The 16,326-nt window shown below is 40.4% G+C and overlaps 1 protein-coding gene across 1 annotated transcript in view; it reads left to right on the forward strand.

Moving 5' to 3' along the window:
* LOC124798989 (dynein axonemal heavy chain 10) overlaps positions 1-16,326 on the forward strand; it is a 1,080,466-nt gene that overhangs the window by 742,382 nt on the left and 321,758 nt on the right. The window contains exon 38 of the mRNA XM_047262526.1: positions 3,414-3,606. Coding sequence (XP_047118482.1) covers positions 3,414-3,606 — 193 coding nt within the window. The remainder of the gene's footprint in view (positions 1-3,413; positions 3,607-16,326) is intronic.

Consider the following 16,326-nt stretch of genomic DNA (forward strand, 5'->3'; position numbering starts at 1 on the left):
AAGTGGCGGTGCGGTCCCCTACGGCACTGCGTAGGATCATACGGTCTTGGCGTGCATCCGTGCGTCACTGCGGTCCGGTCCCAGGTCGATGGGCACGTGCACCTTCCGCCGACCACTGGCGACAACATCGATGTACTGTGGAGACCTCACGTCCCACGTGTTGAGCAATTCGGCGGTACGTCCACCCGGCCTCCCGCATGCCCACTATACGCCCTCGCTCAAAGTCCGTCAACTGCACATACGGTTCACGTCCACGCTGTCGCGGCATGCTACCAGTGTTAAAGACTGCGATGGAGCTCCGTATGCCACGGCAAACTGGCTGACACTGACGGCGGCGGTGCACAAATGCTGCGCAGCTAGCGCCATTCGACGGCCAACACCGCGGTTCCTGGTGTGTCCGCTGTGCCGTACGTGTGATCATTGCTTGTACAGCCCTCTCGCAGTGTCCGGAGCAAGTATGGTGGGTCTGACACACTGGTGTCAATATGTTCGTTTTTCCATTTCCAGGAGTGTATATATACAATCGATATTACATTTTTTACCATCTTTACTGACAAGTAATTTAATCAGTAATATGCTTTGTCTATTACAAAATTATCATGTTCTTTGCCAATTCCTCTTATTCATGAAGTGTCGGCCATTTGGCCACTCTGATATCATGAGTTCAGTAAATTGTGTACATAATATTATCATTCAACACAGAATCATTCACTTAACATAGATTGCGCACTCGCAGCTGCCTTGCACATGAGAGTGCAGCCACTATTACTTCAAGCTGGTATTCACACTAAATCTGTCAAGCTGTACTGTAGTTGAAATGAGAAATATGAACGATCCCATCCAGAGAATAGGCTTTATCAAAATTTCAATGGGACAAATTTTTGGGCACACACACTGTGCTCAGTGTTAGTAAGTCATTTATGGAGATGTACATCTGATTCATTTGCTAATATGTACATATGTGATGCACACATTCAGTTCAACTCATTCAAAAATACACATACTTACACACTAAACAAGACAAGAAGATTTGTGCACAAAAATGAATAAAGCACACATAAATCACAAAAAAACATATTCAAACTAACCTAAATTTGTTCAAATTATGCTTGCTTATCAAGTACGAATCTATTTACAGTTTTCACTGAGCAGGGGATAGAATAGGTTGTGCGGCAGAATGTATCATGTGCTCAGACTTAGTTATTGTGCTCATACTGTGTGATTACACCATGTCTTTTGGTAAATACATTGGCAAATTGGTTAAGCAACTGTGTCAGTTCACTTTGTCGCTGTTCATTCAAATGTGAGGTTTCGGCTACAATATTTTGCTTAATGTTCCATGACTCCTGCACCCAGGCATCTTTCGTATCGCTTTCACTCTCTACTGAGATATTATTCATCTCCATTAGTGTGGGACTGTCAGGGAGCACTATGCTAATGTGCTGACAATAGTTCATGCATGCACCAGGCATCTTGATTAACACCAATTCGATCTGCTTATAGTGGTATATAAAGGTGAGATGCCCCGTGCCAGATCAATTTTTGCTTTCATTTCATGGAGAGCATCTAAACCCAGGATACTGGGTACGGCAAGATTTCTAACCTCCAGCAATGGGCTTGTAAATGCTTCTTTCTCCAGTGTTAGCTCTACCTACACCTGGTATTTTATTAACTGTGCCTTCCCTCATAGGGCTCCTACCTCTCTATAGTTTTCTTCTGGTAAAATCAGCAGCCTCCTGATCTTGTCTACGTAATGGAACAAATGTTCTTATATCACTGATGTTTTGGCACCTACATCCAGAATCACTGTCATTAAAATATTGTTAATTTTAGCCTGAAAGACAGCCTATATTAATTCCATATCATCCATTCTTCGCTGTTGCGGTTCAGTCATTAGTTCATCTTTTAAATGCTGGCCATCATTGTATTTCAGCATACACACGTTCACATTCTGTGAGCCCCCTACTCCTCCCCTGCCAACTGACTGGAAGGGGTGTACAGCAGTCAGCTGGTGTTTGACGGCCTGTCTCCCACTGTAGGTGTCTGATATGTGACGTCCACAATCCTCATGCTCTCATTTTGAGCACAAGATTGACTCTGTGCTGCATACACTTTGGTATTAGGGTTAGATGAATGCTGCAATGGTGGTGGCGGGGTATAACATTAATGTGATGGATCGGTGCATTGTTATTTGACATTTGACTTTGTGCCTGCCAGTTTGCTGGCCCTGGGAGTTGCCAGTGGTCATTGACAGTGCACACGTTTTTCTGGGAGAAGATGTGGTTACCCCCTCCTTCACCTCTCCTTCTATGGTTGTATTGTTCATTGCCATTTTTACTCAGTGAATAAGTAGACCATGAATATTGGTCTCCTTCCACGTGGTTAGGATGCCAATTACTGTTACTCGGTTGCTGGTTATGCCCTGTCTGCATTTTATTGTATGCTTCACCATTTGAAAAGTCATTATTCTTTGCGAACCCATTCTTTCTAGGGCTGCTACTATTCAACTGTTGTGATTTGTTGTTGTTTTGATTACTCCCTGCATTGCCATATTCGTTTTGCCTTGCGTCTTCTTGGATTAAATCCAAAGAATATTGTGTTGATATAAATTGTTCTAAGTCCATGTCTGAGACACGCACAAGTTTTTCTTGAATGGAAATGGGTAGTTTTCCTTTAAAAATTCTCAATACATCTCTTGCCAGCATTGGCTCATTCCAAAAGCACATCTTATTAATATATTTATCAAAACACTTTCTTAAATTCCCTAGTGGTGGTTGAACTGTTTCGGGTTGTAGACCTGTTTTCTTAAACATTCTTGTACAGATCGGGACCAGAACCTTGCAAGAAATTTGTTTTGAAAATCAGAAAACAATGCGCTCTGTTCGGCCATTTCTAGTGCCCACAGCAGTGCATCTCCTCTTATAAAGGATGTGACAAACTGAATCTTTTGCCTTTGTGTCCATGAGAGAGGCAAAAAGTTTTAAAATTGTACCAAGATAGGAAAAATATGTTGAGGACATTGGTGTCTCTGTAGAAAAGTAGGTAAAGGATGTAAGTTCATTTGTGACTTTTGTTTTGTTAACAGTTAAGCTTTTGCATAGTAAAATTATTGTGCATTGCCTTTGGATCCTCCCACACATATTGTTTATGAGTCTCCTATGCAATAAATCATTGATTTAACTCATATGTTATGAGACAATATACTTCTAATTATGAGAATTAATGCATCTCATGCAAGTGATTTTCATCCCTAATGTTCTTATCTGGCTACTATCTCTTTTTAATTTGGAGGATTTTATAATTTCAAAATATGTCATGGGTATCAGCATATTTTCATGTTGCAATAACTTTCATATAGAATGTAAAGTATTTCATGTACCTGACTGTAAATTAGTTTTTTGATGTTATTACAGGGCATTTGCATCACCCCCAGAACCAGTACAAACCATCTGTGAATGTGTGAGTATTCTTCTTGGAGCACGTGAAGTGAGCTGGAAGGCAGCCAAAGCCGTAATGGCTGACCCAAATTTCCTACGCACTCTGCAGGAAATGAACTGTGATCTCATTACAAATACTCAGATACGTGGGGTCAAGACCCATATGAAGGTATGGACGGCAATGCAATGAGATTTTCATGCTGATGCACGTTATTTTGTTACCATTTGAAAGTACTCTCAGTTTAATCTGACTGTATTTAGCCCAGATTCATGTTCTTGAATTTTAAAGCTGTTTTTCAAATTTTGCATTGTAAACATATTCAGTATTTTGAAATATTAAATGTTTGATGTAAGTTTGTGGATTATTCAAATATTACAATATAATGAAGTATATTAAATTCAGATTGATTTCAATGATGTATGTGAAATACATCAGCAGATTGCTGATGACAGTCAGTAGGTACACTACTAGAAGATTATACAAACAACCCTCTAACATCTGTATTGCATCAGGTGTGCAGTGACAACTATGGAGAGCCAGACAATCCATTCTTCTAATGGTCAGGTTGGCTATGGCTCTCCTACATTGGCAAACCCAAATGTGTTGACTAGGGCCCTGCAAGTGCATGAGCTATCTGCATGGTCTGCACATGCCTGTGGTGTGTGAGAGAGAGTACAAATGCACTTTGCAAACATTCAGTGAAGCTGCCAAAGATGACCAATGCTTCCTCACCTAATAACTCAAGTGATTGAGGATTTGACTGTAGCCATGCATAGATCATCTATTTGGGCACAGTCACATGGATATCATACACATGTATTAACCTGCACATAGGCTGTGAATTTTTAGTGTGTATATGCACGATGTAGTGCACTTCCCTCCACAGTCGGGCAACATTTATTTGAGTAACAAATTATGAATATATATTAAAAATTATTATTAATTTTTTCTGACTAACAAAAAAAATTATTCAAAATGTTATTCATTTACACAAATAAAAGCAGTTATTAATCATCTACAAATCAAAATTGTAATAAATAATAGATAAATTTGAAATCCAGTGACATTTATTGCTCCATTTCTTTGTCACTTATTAAACAAATGTACTTTTTTGTTGCTGTCAAATTAGTTTTCAAAACAATCATTTTTTCAGACGTCTCATCAATAAATATTTTTTTTTTCTTTTTTTTTTTAATTTTCCATTGTGACATTCTACACTTGTAACAAGTATGTTTGTGCATTATGTCTGCTGAAAGTAACAATAAAATACTTTCAAATTACAGTTGTCTTCAGCAAAAATAGAGAAATCATTTGTGATTCCACATTTATTTATTTTGATCCAACTTCAACTGATTACAAAAAAAGTTTTTTTTTTGTTCCAGTCTTCTGGATAAGTCAGAGCCTTACTTACTAGGGTTACATATTACTGGCTAGCAGTTGTATCTACACAACTTTTTCTAAATTTAGTTGAGAGAACAGAGTTACATATATGGACTATACATAAAAAAATTGTTATTGTCATACTTAGATTAAGGAATCTACAGTTCGTAACACAGTATTCATATCTGACATTCAAATATTTACAGTTTGTGACACAGTCTAAGATCTGAGATTACATCACCTTCACTCCCCAAATTATGTTCAAAAGAAAGTTTTCCTTTTATGACATAACATCACTTAAAACTTGTGATGTGATTCCTTCAACATTTCTTTGGCTGTTATGACTACAGTTTGTTGTAAGCTCCCCTCAGTTATAGACTGCTATATAGGAGATCTATTTGTTTTTAAATCATAGGTAAGATATTACTGCAATAATTATGATTGGTGTAGAAAGGCAGAAAAAACACTTCCAACTGTCTCTTGACATTTTCTTGATTAAAAAGTTGCCAGTGTGCTGCAATATCATAAACTCTTTTATGTACCCAAACCCAGTGTCTCTTCTGGAACTTTTCAATCTCAGAGCTCTGTATAACTGCTTAGATGCATATCACATTGAAAAACTATTCCATCTTCTAACAGAAAACTCACTCAGAGTTAACCGTAAACATTTTTGAATGACTTTGGACACTCAACAGCATTATGTAAATGTTTTAGGAGACTTTAGATTAAAAGTGTGTAGATATTAGTTAGTGACCAAGGGGTTCTTGCTTGGTTCACTCCTATTGTAGCACTACAAACAGGAATGAACTGCAAAATTATATCAAGGAGACACCTATGTGTGCTAGTACGAGCAGTCTAAGAAAGGCGTTAAAAGTTAACTGTACTTGACATTTGCAAAAGCCATCACATTGATGACTCCATGCAAAAAAAGGAAGAACTGGTAGATGTAGAGACAGTTGAATGGGTCCAAATCACAATTAACACAATGTAACTGCTATGAATCTCTCCCTTTAAGCATTTTTGTTTCGCTGTAAAGCAAGTAAAGCCATGTTCAACCCAAAGGTTGGTTTGAAACTGCAGTGATTTACTAGGTATTGTGATGTGCCCTTGACTTCCTCCCACCGAGGAACTGACCTATACAGCCAGTTAGAGGGGAACCTACATTTCAACATGTACTCTGAAACACAGTGTAACTTGCCTTGGCATTTTTGTTATTTTTAGATGTGAAAGAAGCAAAGAGAGGAAATCACAGGACCAAGGGGAGAGTGAACTGCAGACCTTTAGTTTTATAATCTGGAACTTTACACTTTCTGAACCTCCCTTTGTGCCCCACCCCCCTCTACCACCCCCACACCCCCTTCTGCACTGTCCCCCAACCCTCCAATTGACTTGGTACTTTCATGAACATTCAGACAACCATAGTCAAAATCATCATGTGATATGAGCTGCAGATTGAGAAAACAAGTAATTGTAAGTACAAAATAAGAGAAAAAGATTCTCAGTAACTAGGAAATTAACTCAACTTATTATCTATTTTTTTATTTATGTTTTTATATTTTTATTTTTTATTTGTGTGTAAGGAAGAATAGTGAACAAAACAGGCTTCATGTGACTGGGCACCAGAAACAGGGAGCAATAAAAGACCAGAGGGAAACTTAAGCAAAACCTTCCCAACTGAAAACAAGAAGAAGCTTATTTGCAAAAAGCACCAGGGAATGTGGGAACTGAAGCCACTTCCAAAGCGGTCTCCAGAAACTGGCGAAAGACACAGGGAATGGGATCATTCCCTCCTTCACCGGCGTAATGAATGTAGTAACACAGGAGCCACATGATCACATTCTTTTTCATCTAAGGAATAAAGGATTTGTCTAGACAAATGAGAAATTCATCTGAAATAGTGGATTCAGGCCCTCAGGAAAGAAAAGCCAACTGTCAATGGATTCAGAGCCAAGAATCCAGTCCACAAGAGACCAACTTGTGAAGTAAGGTATCAATGTGATGGTCACCAGTAGGTATCAAACGATGAATGTTCCTATACCATTATGAGGCAGTCTCCATTGGTAATAAAGGAAGACTAAGATGACACCAGATAGTTTTCCAGGATTGTCAACATCCTGGAAGCTATTTCAACAAGGGAAAGGCAAGACGGTTGATGCCAATGGAATAATAAGTCTCTGGTTGTGAAGTGCATCTTTGAAAGGATTTCAGCACCTAAGAAGCTAACAGTTCTAAAATATTCACAGATATGTCTGAATTTAGGGTTAATCCATCCATCATCAATGGGAGGAATCAGACTCATTGGCTAGAAACAGGGAAATAAATGAGATGTAACAGAATATGGCGCTTATGTCCATGTTAAGACATTGCATCATACAAAAATGATGGTGCTTTTACTGTAATATTGGGAAGAGCTAATCTTCTGAGCTTGTGAGGCCTGGCCACCACTTCACACTGGACATGAAAGATGTGTTATTGCCACAAGAATAGACCAGATAGTTGTTTGAGTCTATGGTGCATCATACCAGGAAGCAGGAATATCTGTGCAATGTACACTCCTGGAAATGGAAAAAAGAACACATTGACACCGGTGTGTCAGACCCACCATACTTGCTCCGGACACTGCGAGAGGGATGTACAAGCAATGATCACACGCACAGCACAGCGGACACACCAGGAACCGCGGTGTTGGCCGTCGAATGGCGCTAGCTGCGCAGCATTTGTGCACCGCCGCCGTCAGTGTCAGCCAGTTTGCCATGGCATACGGAGCTCCATCGCAGTCTTTAACACTGGTAGCATGCCACGACAGCGTGGACGTGAACCGTATGTGCAGTTGACGGACTTTGAGCGAGGGCGTATAGTGGGCATGCGGGAGGCCGGGTGGACGTACCGCCGAATTCCTCAACACGTGGGGCGTGAGGTCTCCACAGTACATCGATGTTGTCGCCAGTGGTCGGCGGAAGGTGCACGTGCCCGTCAACCTGGGACCGGACCGCAGCGACGCACGGATGCACACCAAGACCGTAGGATCCTACGCAGTGCCGTAGGGGACCGCACCGCCACTTCCCAGCAAATTAGGGACACTGTTGCTCCTGGGGTATCGGCGAGGACCATTCGCAACCGTCTCCATGAAGCTGGGCTATGGTCCCGCACACTGTTAGGCCGTCTTCCGCTCACGCCCCAACATCGTGCAGCCCGCCTCCAGTGGTGTCGCGACAGGCGTGAATGGAGGGACGAATGGAGACGTGTCGTCTTCAGCGATGAGAGTCGCTTCTGCCTCGGTGCCAATGACGGTCGTATGCGTGTTTGGCGCCGTGCAGGTGAGCGCCACAATCAGGACTGCATACGACCGAGGCACACAGGGCCAACACCCGGCATCATGGTGTGGGGGGCGATCTCCTACACTGGCCGTACACCACTGGTGATCGTCGAGGGGACACTGAATAGTGCACGGTACATCCAAACCGTCATCGAACCCATCATTCTACCATTCCTAGACCGGCAAGGGAACTTGCTGTTCCAACAGGACAATGCACGTCCGCATGTATCCCGTGCCACCCAATGTGCTCTAGAAGGTGTAAGTCAACTACCCTGGCCAGCAAGATCTCCGGATCTGTCCCCCATTGAGCATGTTTGGGACTGGATGAAGCGTCGTCTCACATGGTCTGCACGTCCAGCACGAACGCTGGTCCAAATGAGGCGCCAGGTGGAAATGGCATGGCAAGCCGTTCCACAGGACTACATCCAGCATCTCTACGATCGTCTCCATGGGAGAATAGCAGCCTGCATTGCTGCGAAAGGTGGATATACACTGTACTAGTGCCGACATTGTGCATGCTCTGTTGCCTGTGTCTATGTGCCTGTGGTGCTGTCAGTGTGATCATGTGATGTATCTGACCCCAGGAATGTGTCAATAAAGTTTCCCCTTCCTGGGACAATGAATTCACGGTGTTCTTATTTCAATTTCCAGGAGTGTAATACATTTTGCTGAAAATTTAGGTGTCTGAGACCTACACTTGGTGAAGGAAGACAAGGATACAGTGTTCATGTTCAAGAAATGCTCCCTGAACATGAGTCATAAGCTCTCGCCCGTTGAGTGCCATCCTTTTGGTTGGGTTGTACTCTGTTATGATCCCTGAAGTCTTGCTGCAACCAACCATCATTGTCCAAGTAATTACTGCTTGGTTAAGCCTGGAAATGGCAGAAATATGTATTTTCAATCATTAATGTGGACACCACTAAGGCTACAAAAGGAATCCAAGGTATTGCTGAGCCTGGAAATGTTGTCAGCATTTTGTACTAAAACAATGATGTCATCAGCGTTTAAGCACAGACCAAGAGTCACTCTCACAATATAGTCCAGCCACACAGTTGCATTGCAGTACATCGAAGCAAGGGTCTAAGAACAAAACAAAAGGAGTAACATGAATAATGTGCTTCCTTGGCGTAGACCGCATCAGATTGAAATCCAGGGGGGGAGGGGGGGGGGGGGGGAGGTGACCAGTCACAACCACTGAGGCATATATAGTAGTGAAAGTATTTGCAAGGACCTGATGTGCATCCAGGCACACAACTTTAGTGAATGGCAATGTTGAGCGAGTTAGTGAGACAGGTGTTTATAGCTTGAGTGACAATTTCATAGTCGAAGTTCAGGAGAATAATTGGCCAAAGTGAATCAAGATCAGGTTGACCCTTGGTTTTTGGGATGAGGACTATTTTAATTTCCTTGTAAGGAGCAGGGCAGTGAGACATCCCATATCACTTCATTGACCACTGACATTATAGTGTCACCTATGAGAAGCCAAAAATGATCATAAAATTCGTTAAGAATACCATCCAATCAAGGTAACATGCGTAATTGAGACCCAGTACCATCATCATATATATTGTCCTTGTGGAAATCACTCAAAAAAGTCATTTAATTCAGGGGTGATGACACAATCCAGCAAAGGGGAAAAGTTACCCAGAAAATTTTCAACTGGAATGTGGGCACCATACAATTTAGTAAAATAGTTAAACATTAAATTGAAATGTCAGAGTATGATGTTGACACTCGACCATCGGCATTAGTGAGGGGTACAATGCAAATGTGTTTCCTACACACCTGCATACATGTAAGATGCTATAGTGAAGTTGGTTCATCTTGTAAAACGGAATGTGGTTAAGATCTCATCCTGAGTCCTTCCATTTGAAATTGTTTTAACTGTAGCAATGTGGCTTTAATTCACTGTACTTCCATAATCTGCGGAGGAGCTTGCTTAGTGCTATCATAAAGTTGAGGTGATATGGAATAATTAAATTCTTGGGTCTGCCGGACAATAGACGAGTTCTGTTCTATAGACAAGAACAACAGGCCTATATTTCCTGAATGACAACACCAAGGGAATGGTCTTGTAGATAAACTGTACTGAGCACCCAAGGTATATGGTGCAATTTTACCAGCTTCTGCACATAATTAAATGTGACGGCTAGAGCACAGTGATTGGTAAAATAGGTGGGTAATATGTCAGTGTCCAAAACTTGCCTGCACAAGGAATCAGAAAGATTAAAGGACTCATGTCAATTGATAGAAGTACCAGTAAAATAAGTGCGTAAGACAAGTGTAGGATAACAACAAATCCATGTGTCATGTAGGTGCAAGGAGCAAACCATATCATCGAGTTCTGTACTAAAACTAAAATTAGGAAACTGATCCACCAGCTGGAGAACACAATTTAAATTACCACTCTGTACAATCTTTCTATGGGATGCACAAAGTAGGTAAATGGTTTCCTCTTTCTGGAAACATGAGCATTCCATAATAAAACAAGAGCCAGAAGGGACATAGAGAAGAAGTAAAGTGAGGTCAAACAAGATACATCTTAAATACCCCTACCTTAATCAGTAACTCTAAAATCTCATAATGGAATCCCTCCCCTACAAAACAAAGCAGTGTCCATAGAAAGTTTAGAAACCACATTAATAAAGGTTGAGAACTCAGGAATTGAAAACTGGTCTAATAATACTTCCCGTAAAAAAAAATAATATGTGCACCAGAGTCACAAAGCAGCAGGTTGGAGTCCATAACCAGTCCTGTTATTATTCAATGTGAGAAAAGTATGTGCTTGCATATACAATTGAACTGGAACAAAAACTGCAAAATTATAAAACCAGCATTGACTGAAGATGTGTATCAGTATCCATGACAGAACCAATGGACAAAACAGAGGGAGAAGAAGTGTGAAAATCTCCTCCATCTTACAACTGTTTTTATATTCTTCTGTGATGTGACTCTCAGGTTGTGTATGTCGTTTACTACAGTTTCTTCGAACTGCTGCTACCTCATGTGGTTGTGTGGGTGAGTCATGCAGAAAATCTGTATCAGACGAAGAGGGAGAGACCTCCACACCCACCTGTCAATGGACAGGAGCTCATCTGTGGACATTTGCTTCGTAATGATGGGGTCCTCCTGCCCTTGGAAATTAACCACATTGTGCTCATTAGGAGGTCATGACATGGAGACACAACAGGAGATGCAGAAGCACTTTGTGAAGCTGAGATAACAGGAGAGGTATCTGATAGCCAGGGGAGGCAAGTGGGGTTCTGAAACAGATTCCATAACAGGCAGCACTGTCAGGGTAGCTTGTATGACAATAGAATTGCTAGATGACTTATCAGCAACCACATGATCTGATGCAGAAGAACCCATGGCTTCCTCATCCACAAACTCAGCCAGAGAAGAGAGTCCTTTCATGGATGGCTATCCAAGGAGCAAGCTGAAGGGAAAGGTTCCTTCATTCTGCGATGCTTGTTTTGGATAACCAGGAATGGCACAGAGGTCAATGGGGGAAAATCACAAGCATTATCTCTCAAAGATCCACTTTGATCCTTGATACCGGGATTGGCAGAAGATCTGCTCAAGTGTTTTTTATGGTGATCTTAAGCAGGTTTTAATACCACCACAAAATGTGGACAGACTGATTACAAATAAAGCAGGTTCCATCCTGGACAGTACAAGTAATATGAACTCAATAACCATATACTTGTAAGTGGGACATAATATTTTTGTGTAAATCACCATTTGTACTGACCGTACACCACTTGTGATAGATCTTATTTTGGTAAAGTATAAGTCATTTAATAACTAACAGAACACTGTACAGGCAAAGAGATGTGCATGTTTCCTTTATCTGGTATCAAATTTTTCACTCTTCAACTATCTGTCTCTTCCAAGCCATCATTCTGGGTGGACACATTGTGTTTATCTCAGTGATGTGTGTGTGTGTGTGTGTGTGTGTTTTTTTGTAAAAGTATTTTACACTATATCTTATGGAAAGGGAGACAGTTTCTTTCATTTCTGTTAGGATAAAAATATATACATACAACCTCTAAATGATTGCGCAAAGATTTATTAAAGTGCCAGAACTTAACATAAGATCAACAGAACAGAAACAAATATGAACTTGTAATATTATTTACAATCCCTTAACACTCTCCTTCAAGTTTGCATTTCATCACCAAATCAAGAATTTAACTCAGTCTTTATTTTCATTAGTTACTTCCATCCAAATCAAGTTTTCATTCTTGATAGCTTCTTTTCTGAGAAGCCCTTAGTAAGAATGTCAGCTGCCTGATCTTATGTTGAAACATACTCGACATTGATCTTCTTCTCATTGACTAACTGTCATACATACTGATAGCGTGTTTCAATGTGCTTAGAACGTTCATGGAATCCTGCGTCTCTGATATATTTAATAGCACTTTGATTGTCAATGTGTAAAATAGGAATTGAACTCTTTTCAACAATGTCAATTTCTTTCAATAAAAGCCATATTAAAGATTTACTTGCCTCACTGGCAGCAACAAATTCAGCTTCCATTGATGATTGTGCAACACATTTCTGTAGTTTACTTTTCCACATTACTGGTCCACCACAAAACTTCATTAAAACTCCACTTATTGAATGTCTCATCAATTTTGCACCTGCAAAATCAGCATCGCTGTAACTTTGTATAGCAGAATTGTTCGTTTTCCTAAATTGAATTCCATCATTTATTGTACCCTTCAAATAGCAAGGAATTCATTTAATTAATGTTAGGAGTGCTTTGGTAGGTGAATCTTGTGCTCTTGGAGCTAGGTCTGGACGTGTCCCCAATGTTAAATATGTGAGACTGCCTATAATTTCCCAGTAAGTCTCAGTATCAGTAGCTGATGGTGAATTACTAGGTATCTATCCAGGCTCAATTGGTAATGATATTGGCTTTGCATCAGTCATATGATACCTGGCTAACACTCTTTTTAACATATGCGTCTGATTAATTTTCATACAATCATTAAATCTTTGGACTTGCAAGCCAAGATAACAATCCACTTCACCTACTACCATATTAGACTCTTCATGTAATTGTTTTGTGTAATTATGAACTGTTTCACCAGGTCCCATTATCAATCCATTATTCACATGAAATAAAACGATTAAATTTTCATTAAAATACATACAAGGATCAGCACTACTTTCCTGCAAATTTGATTTCTTAAGGTACAGATGATTTATTTAACAGTTATTGTAACTGTGGGTCCTTTACATGTTCCATACTGAGTTCTCTATGGGCTATAATCTCTGACACTCCACAAATATGGGAAAAGAAATAAGACACAAAATTTTCTGTCATTTTATGTGGCAAACATTTGTTATAAACTGGTTTACATATTTAGTGTATCAAAACTGCTTAGTGAGCATTTCTCACTGGCAGTTTTGAATGTAGAGGTAATAGGGTTATGACATACAAAAAAGTCACCAGTCAAGCTTCTGTTTTTGCATGCAAGTGTCTGATTGGTTCTTATATTGCCAACAGTTCCCTATCATGTACACTCCACTTCCATTGCACCACTTGCAACTTATTTGGGAAAAATTGCAATAGTTACCAGTGTTGCACCAATTGCCAACTCACTCACATACACTACATTAGCCAGTTGTGCATAGGCAACCAGCTGATTGAATAACACTGGCTGGTTTAAAATTGCTTGGAGATCACTGAATGCTTTGTCCATCACTGGTGTTCATGTAACAGGTCTGTGTCCTACGGTGTCGTGTCCCAAAAATACATCTGGGAGCAGCGTCTGCAGTTCTGCTGTTGCCAGAAGATGATGTCGATAGAAATTTATCATTCACAAAAATGCTTGAGTTGTTTGTAATCAGCTTGTTTTGGCAAAGATTGTAGTGTTATAAATTTTTTCTGCCAGCAGACAGATGCCGTCTTCCCCACAATGCTTTTTTTTTTCTGCATTTAACAGCACCTCACGGTCAAAAAACCATTTGTGTACTTGTCACAGGTGTTGTTTGTGTGCTTTGGCTTTAGGAAAGAACACTAAAATATAATTTAAAGAAGCAAAACAAATTGGAAGTCTTGCAAGTATGTCATCAATGAAATGTTGGCATGTTTGGCAAGTTTGACAGTAACAACTTCCTGTTTAAGTACAGATGGTGTTGGCAGTTTATGAAGAGAGATCCCCAACAAATTATTGCAAGCCGCAGGCAGGGTGCATGTAACACTCAAATCAACTGCAACAGTTGCAATGGCATTGTCAGACCTGTCAAATGCAGTCAGTCAAATCCAACTGAAGCTACAACTCCTGACTGTGCAGTTATAATTCTGTGGCTCCCGTCAAGCAATTCAAATGGGATTAGGGCTTTAAGGACCACAGTGTAACCATTGGCAACACAGTTATGCAAGTAGTAATATCAACAGGGCTCCAGTAACAGAAATCAAGATCACACTGCAATGTGAAATGTGACATCAGTGGAAAGACTTGCTGGAATCAAACATTTTGGTCAAGATGCCACAAAATGCACATAACCATGCACTAATCTAAATGACAAAGGTGTCTACAGTAACAGTGCAGTGTCTACATACCACTGTCAACAGCCAATCTGGGTGTATGTTGTACCATGTTGAAAAGGCTGTATGTATCAAACAAGCATACAAGCACAATGTTGTTGGCAAATCCTGGCTTTGGCATCAGCAGGTCCTCTGTCAACCATGAACCTTGGAACAAATAAGATGTTCATCCACAGTTAAATACAGTTAGTAATTCATCAGTCAACACTTATGGACAAAAGGTATGTTGCCATTCGAATAAACCAAATGGCATAAGCACTGCCACCTTCAGAATATCATTAGCAACTACTGGTATCTGATTATATGCCTGTTTACAGTTGAGAATGCTAAAACCTTTAGCACTGGCCATTGAACATGTGAAGTCTTGTGTATTGGATGCCAGATACCTGTCTGGAATCATTCTTGTATTTAATGCCAGTAATCTCCACGCTCCTGATTGTAGCATTTCTCTGAAGATTTTTTCATCTCCATCATCCTTTTGAGTGCATTTATGTATGCATGCAATGACATGGATTGTGTTGATATCATATGGATGTAGTGTACTGTATTGTGTTGCAGTGAACCTGCCCGGGCAATACATGTGCCGATTCTCCTGTGTGGTTGTCTGGAGGCTTCTAGCCATTGCATTACATTTTCAATTCTCTATAATACTGCATAAATCACATCACATGCTCCCAGACACTACACTGTTGTTCGTTAAGCTTAACAATTGTGCTCCCTGTAGGTCAAAGCCTTGTGCAATATTAGCTAAGAATTTGGCACCTAATGTTGGTTTTGTGATATTGCTGATAACAAAAGACCGTTTGAACTGAGTGGAGAAACTCACATCAAAAGTGCATACCTTTTGTGTGTAAGTGTGGATTGATGAATTACTAACTGTATTCAGCTGTGGCTGATCATCTCATTTGTTCCAAGGTTCATGGTTGACAGAGAACCTGCTGATGTGAGAGCCAGAATCTGCCAACAACTTTGTGCTCATATGTTTGTCTGATACATACAGTCTTTTTAACATGATAGATTATACACACATATTGGCTGTTGTCAGTGATATGTAGGCACTGCACTGTTACTGTAGACACCTTTGTCATTTAGGTAAGTGCATGGTTATGTGCATTTTGTGGCATCTTGACCAAAATGTTTATGATTCCAGCTCACTTCTTTGCAAGTCTTTCCACTGATGTCACATTTCACATTGCAACGTCACTCATTTGAAATGATCTTGATTTCTGTTACTGGAGCCTTTTTGATTTTACTATATGCATACTTGTATTGCCAATGGTTGCACTGTGGCCCTTAAAGCCCTATCCCATTTAAAGTGCCTGATGGGTGTCACAGCATGATGACTGCACAGTCAGGAGTTGTAGCTTCAGCTAGGTTTGACTGACTGCAGTCATTGTCATTTGACAGGTCTGTCGATGCCATTGGAACTATTGCAATTAATTTGAGTGTTACATGCATCCTATCTGTGGCCTGCAATAATTTGTTGGGGGATCTCTCTTCATATACCGCCAACCCTATCTGTACTTAAAAGGGAAGTTTTTACTGCCAAACATATATCAGCAGATCAACAGACATTGCAGCAGTGTCTACTAAGTTGCACAGGTGCTGCCAGAACATCAACGGTATTCTGTCA

This window comes from Schistocerca piceifrons, chromosome 5, assembly GCF_021461385.2.
Source record: "Schistocerca piceifrons isolate TAMUIC-IGC-003096 chromosome 5, iqSchPice1.1, whole genome shotgun sequence".
In the NCBI taxonomy this organism is placed as follows: domain Eukaryota; kingdom Metazoa; phylum Arthropoda; class Insecta; order Orthoptera; family Acrididae; genus Schistocerca; species Schistocerca piceifrons.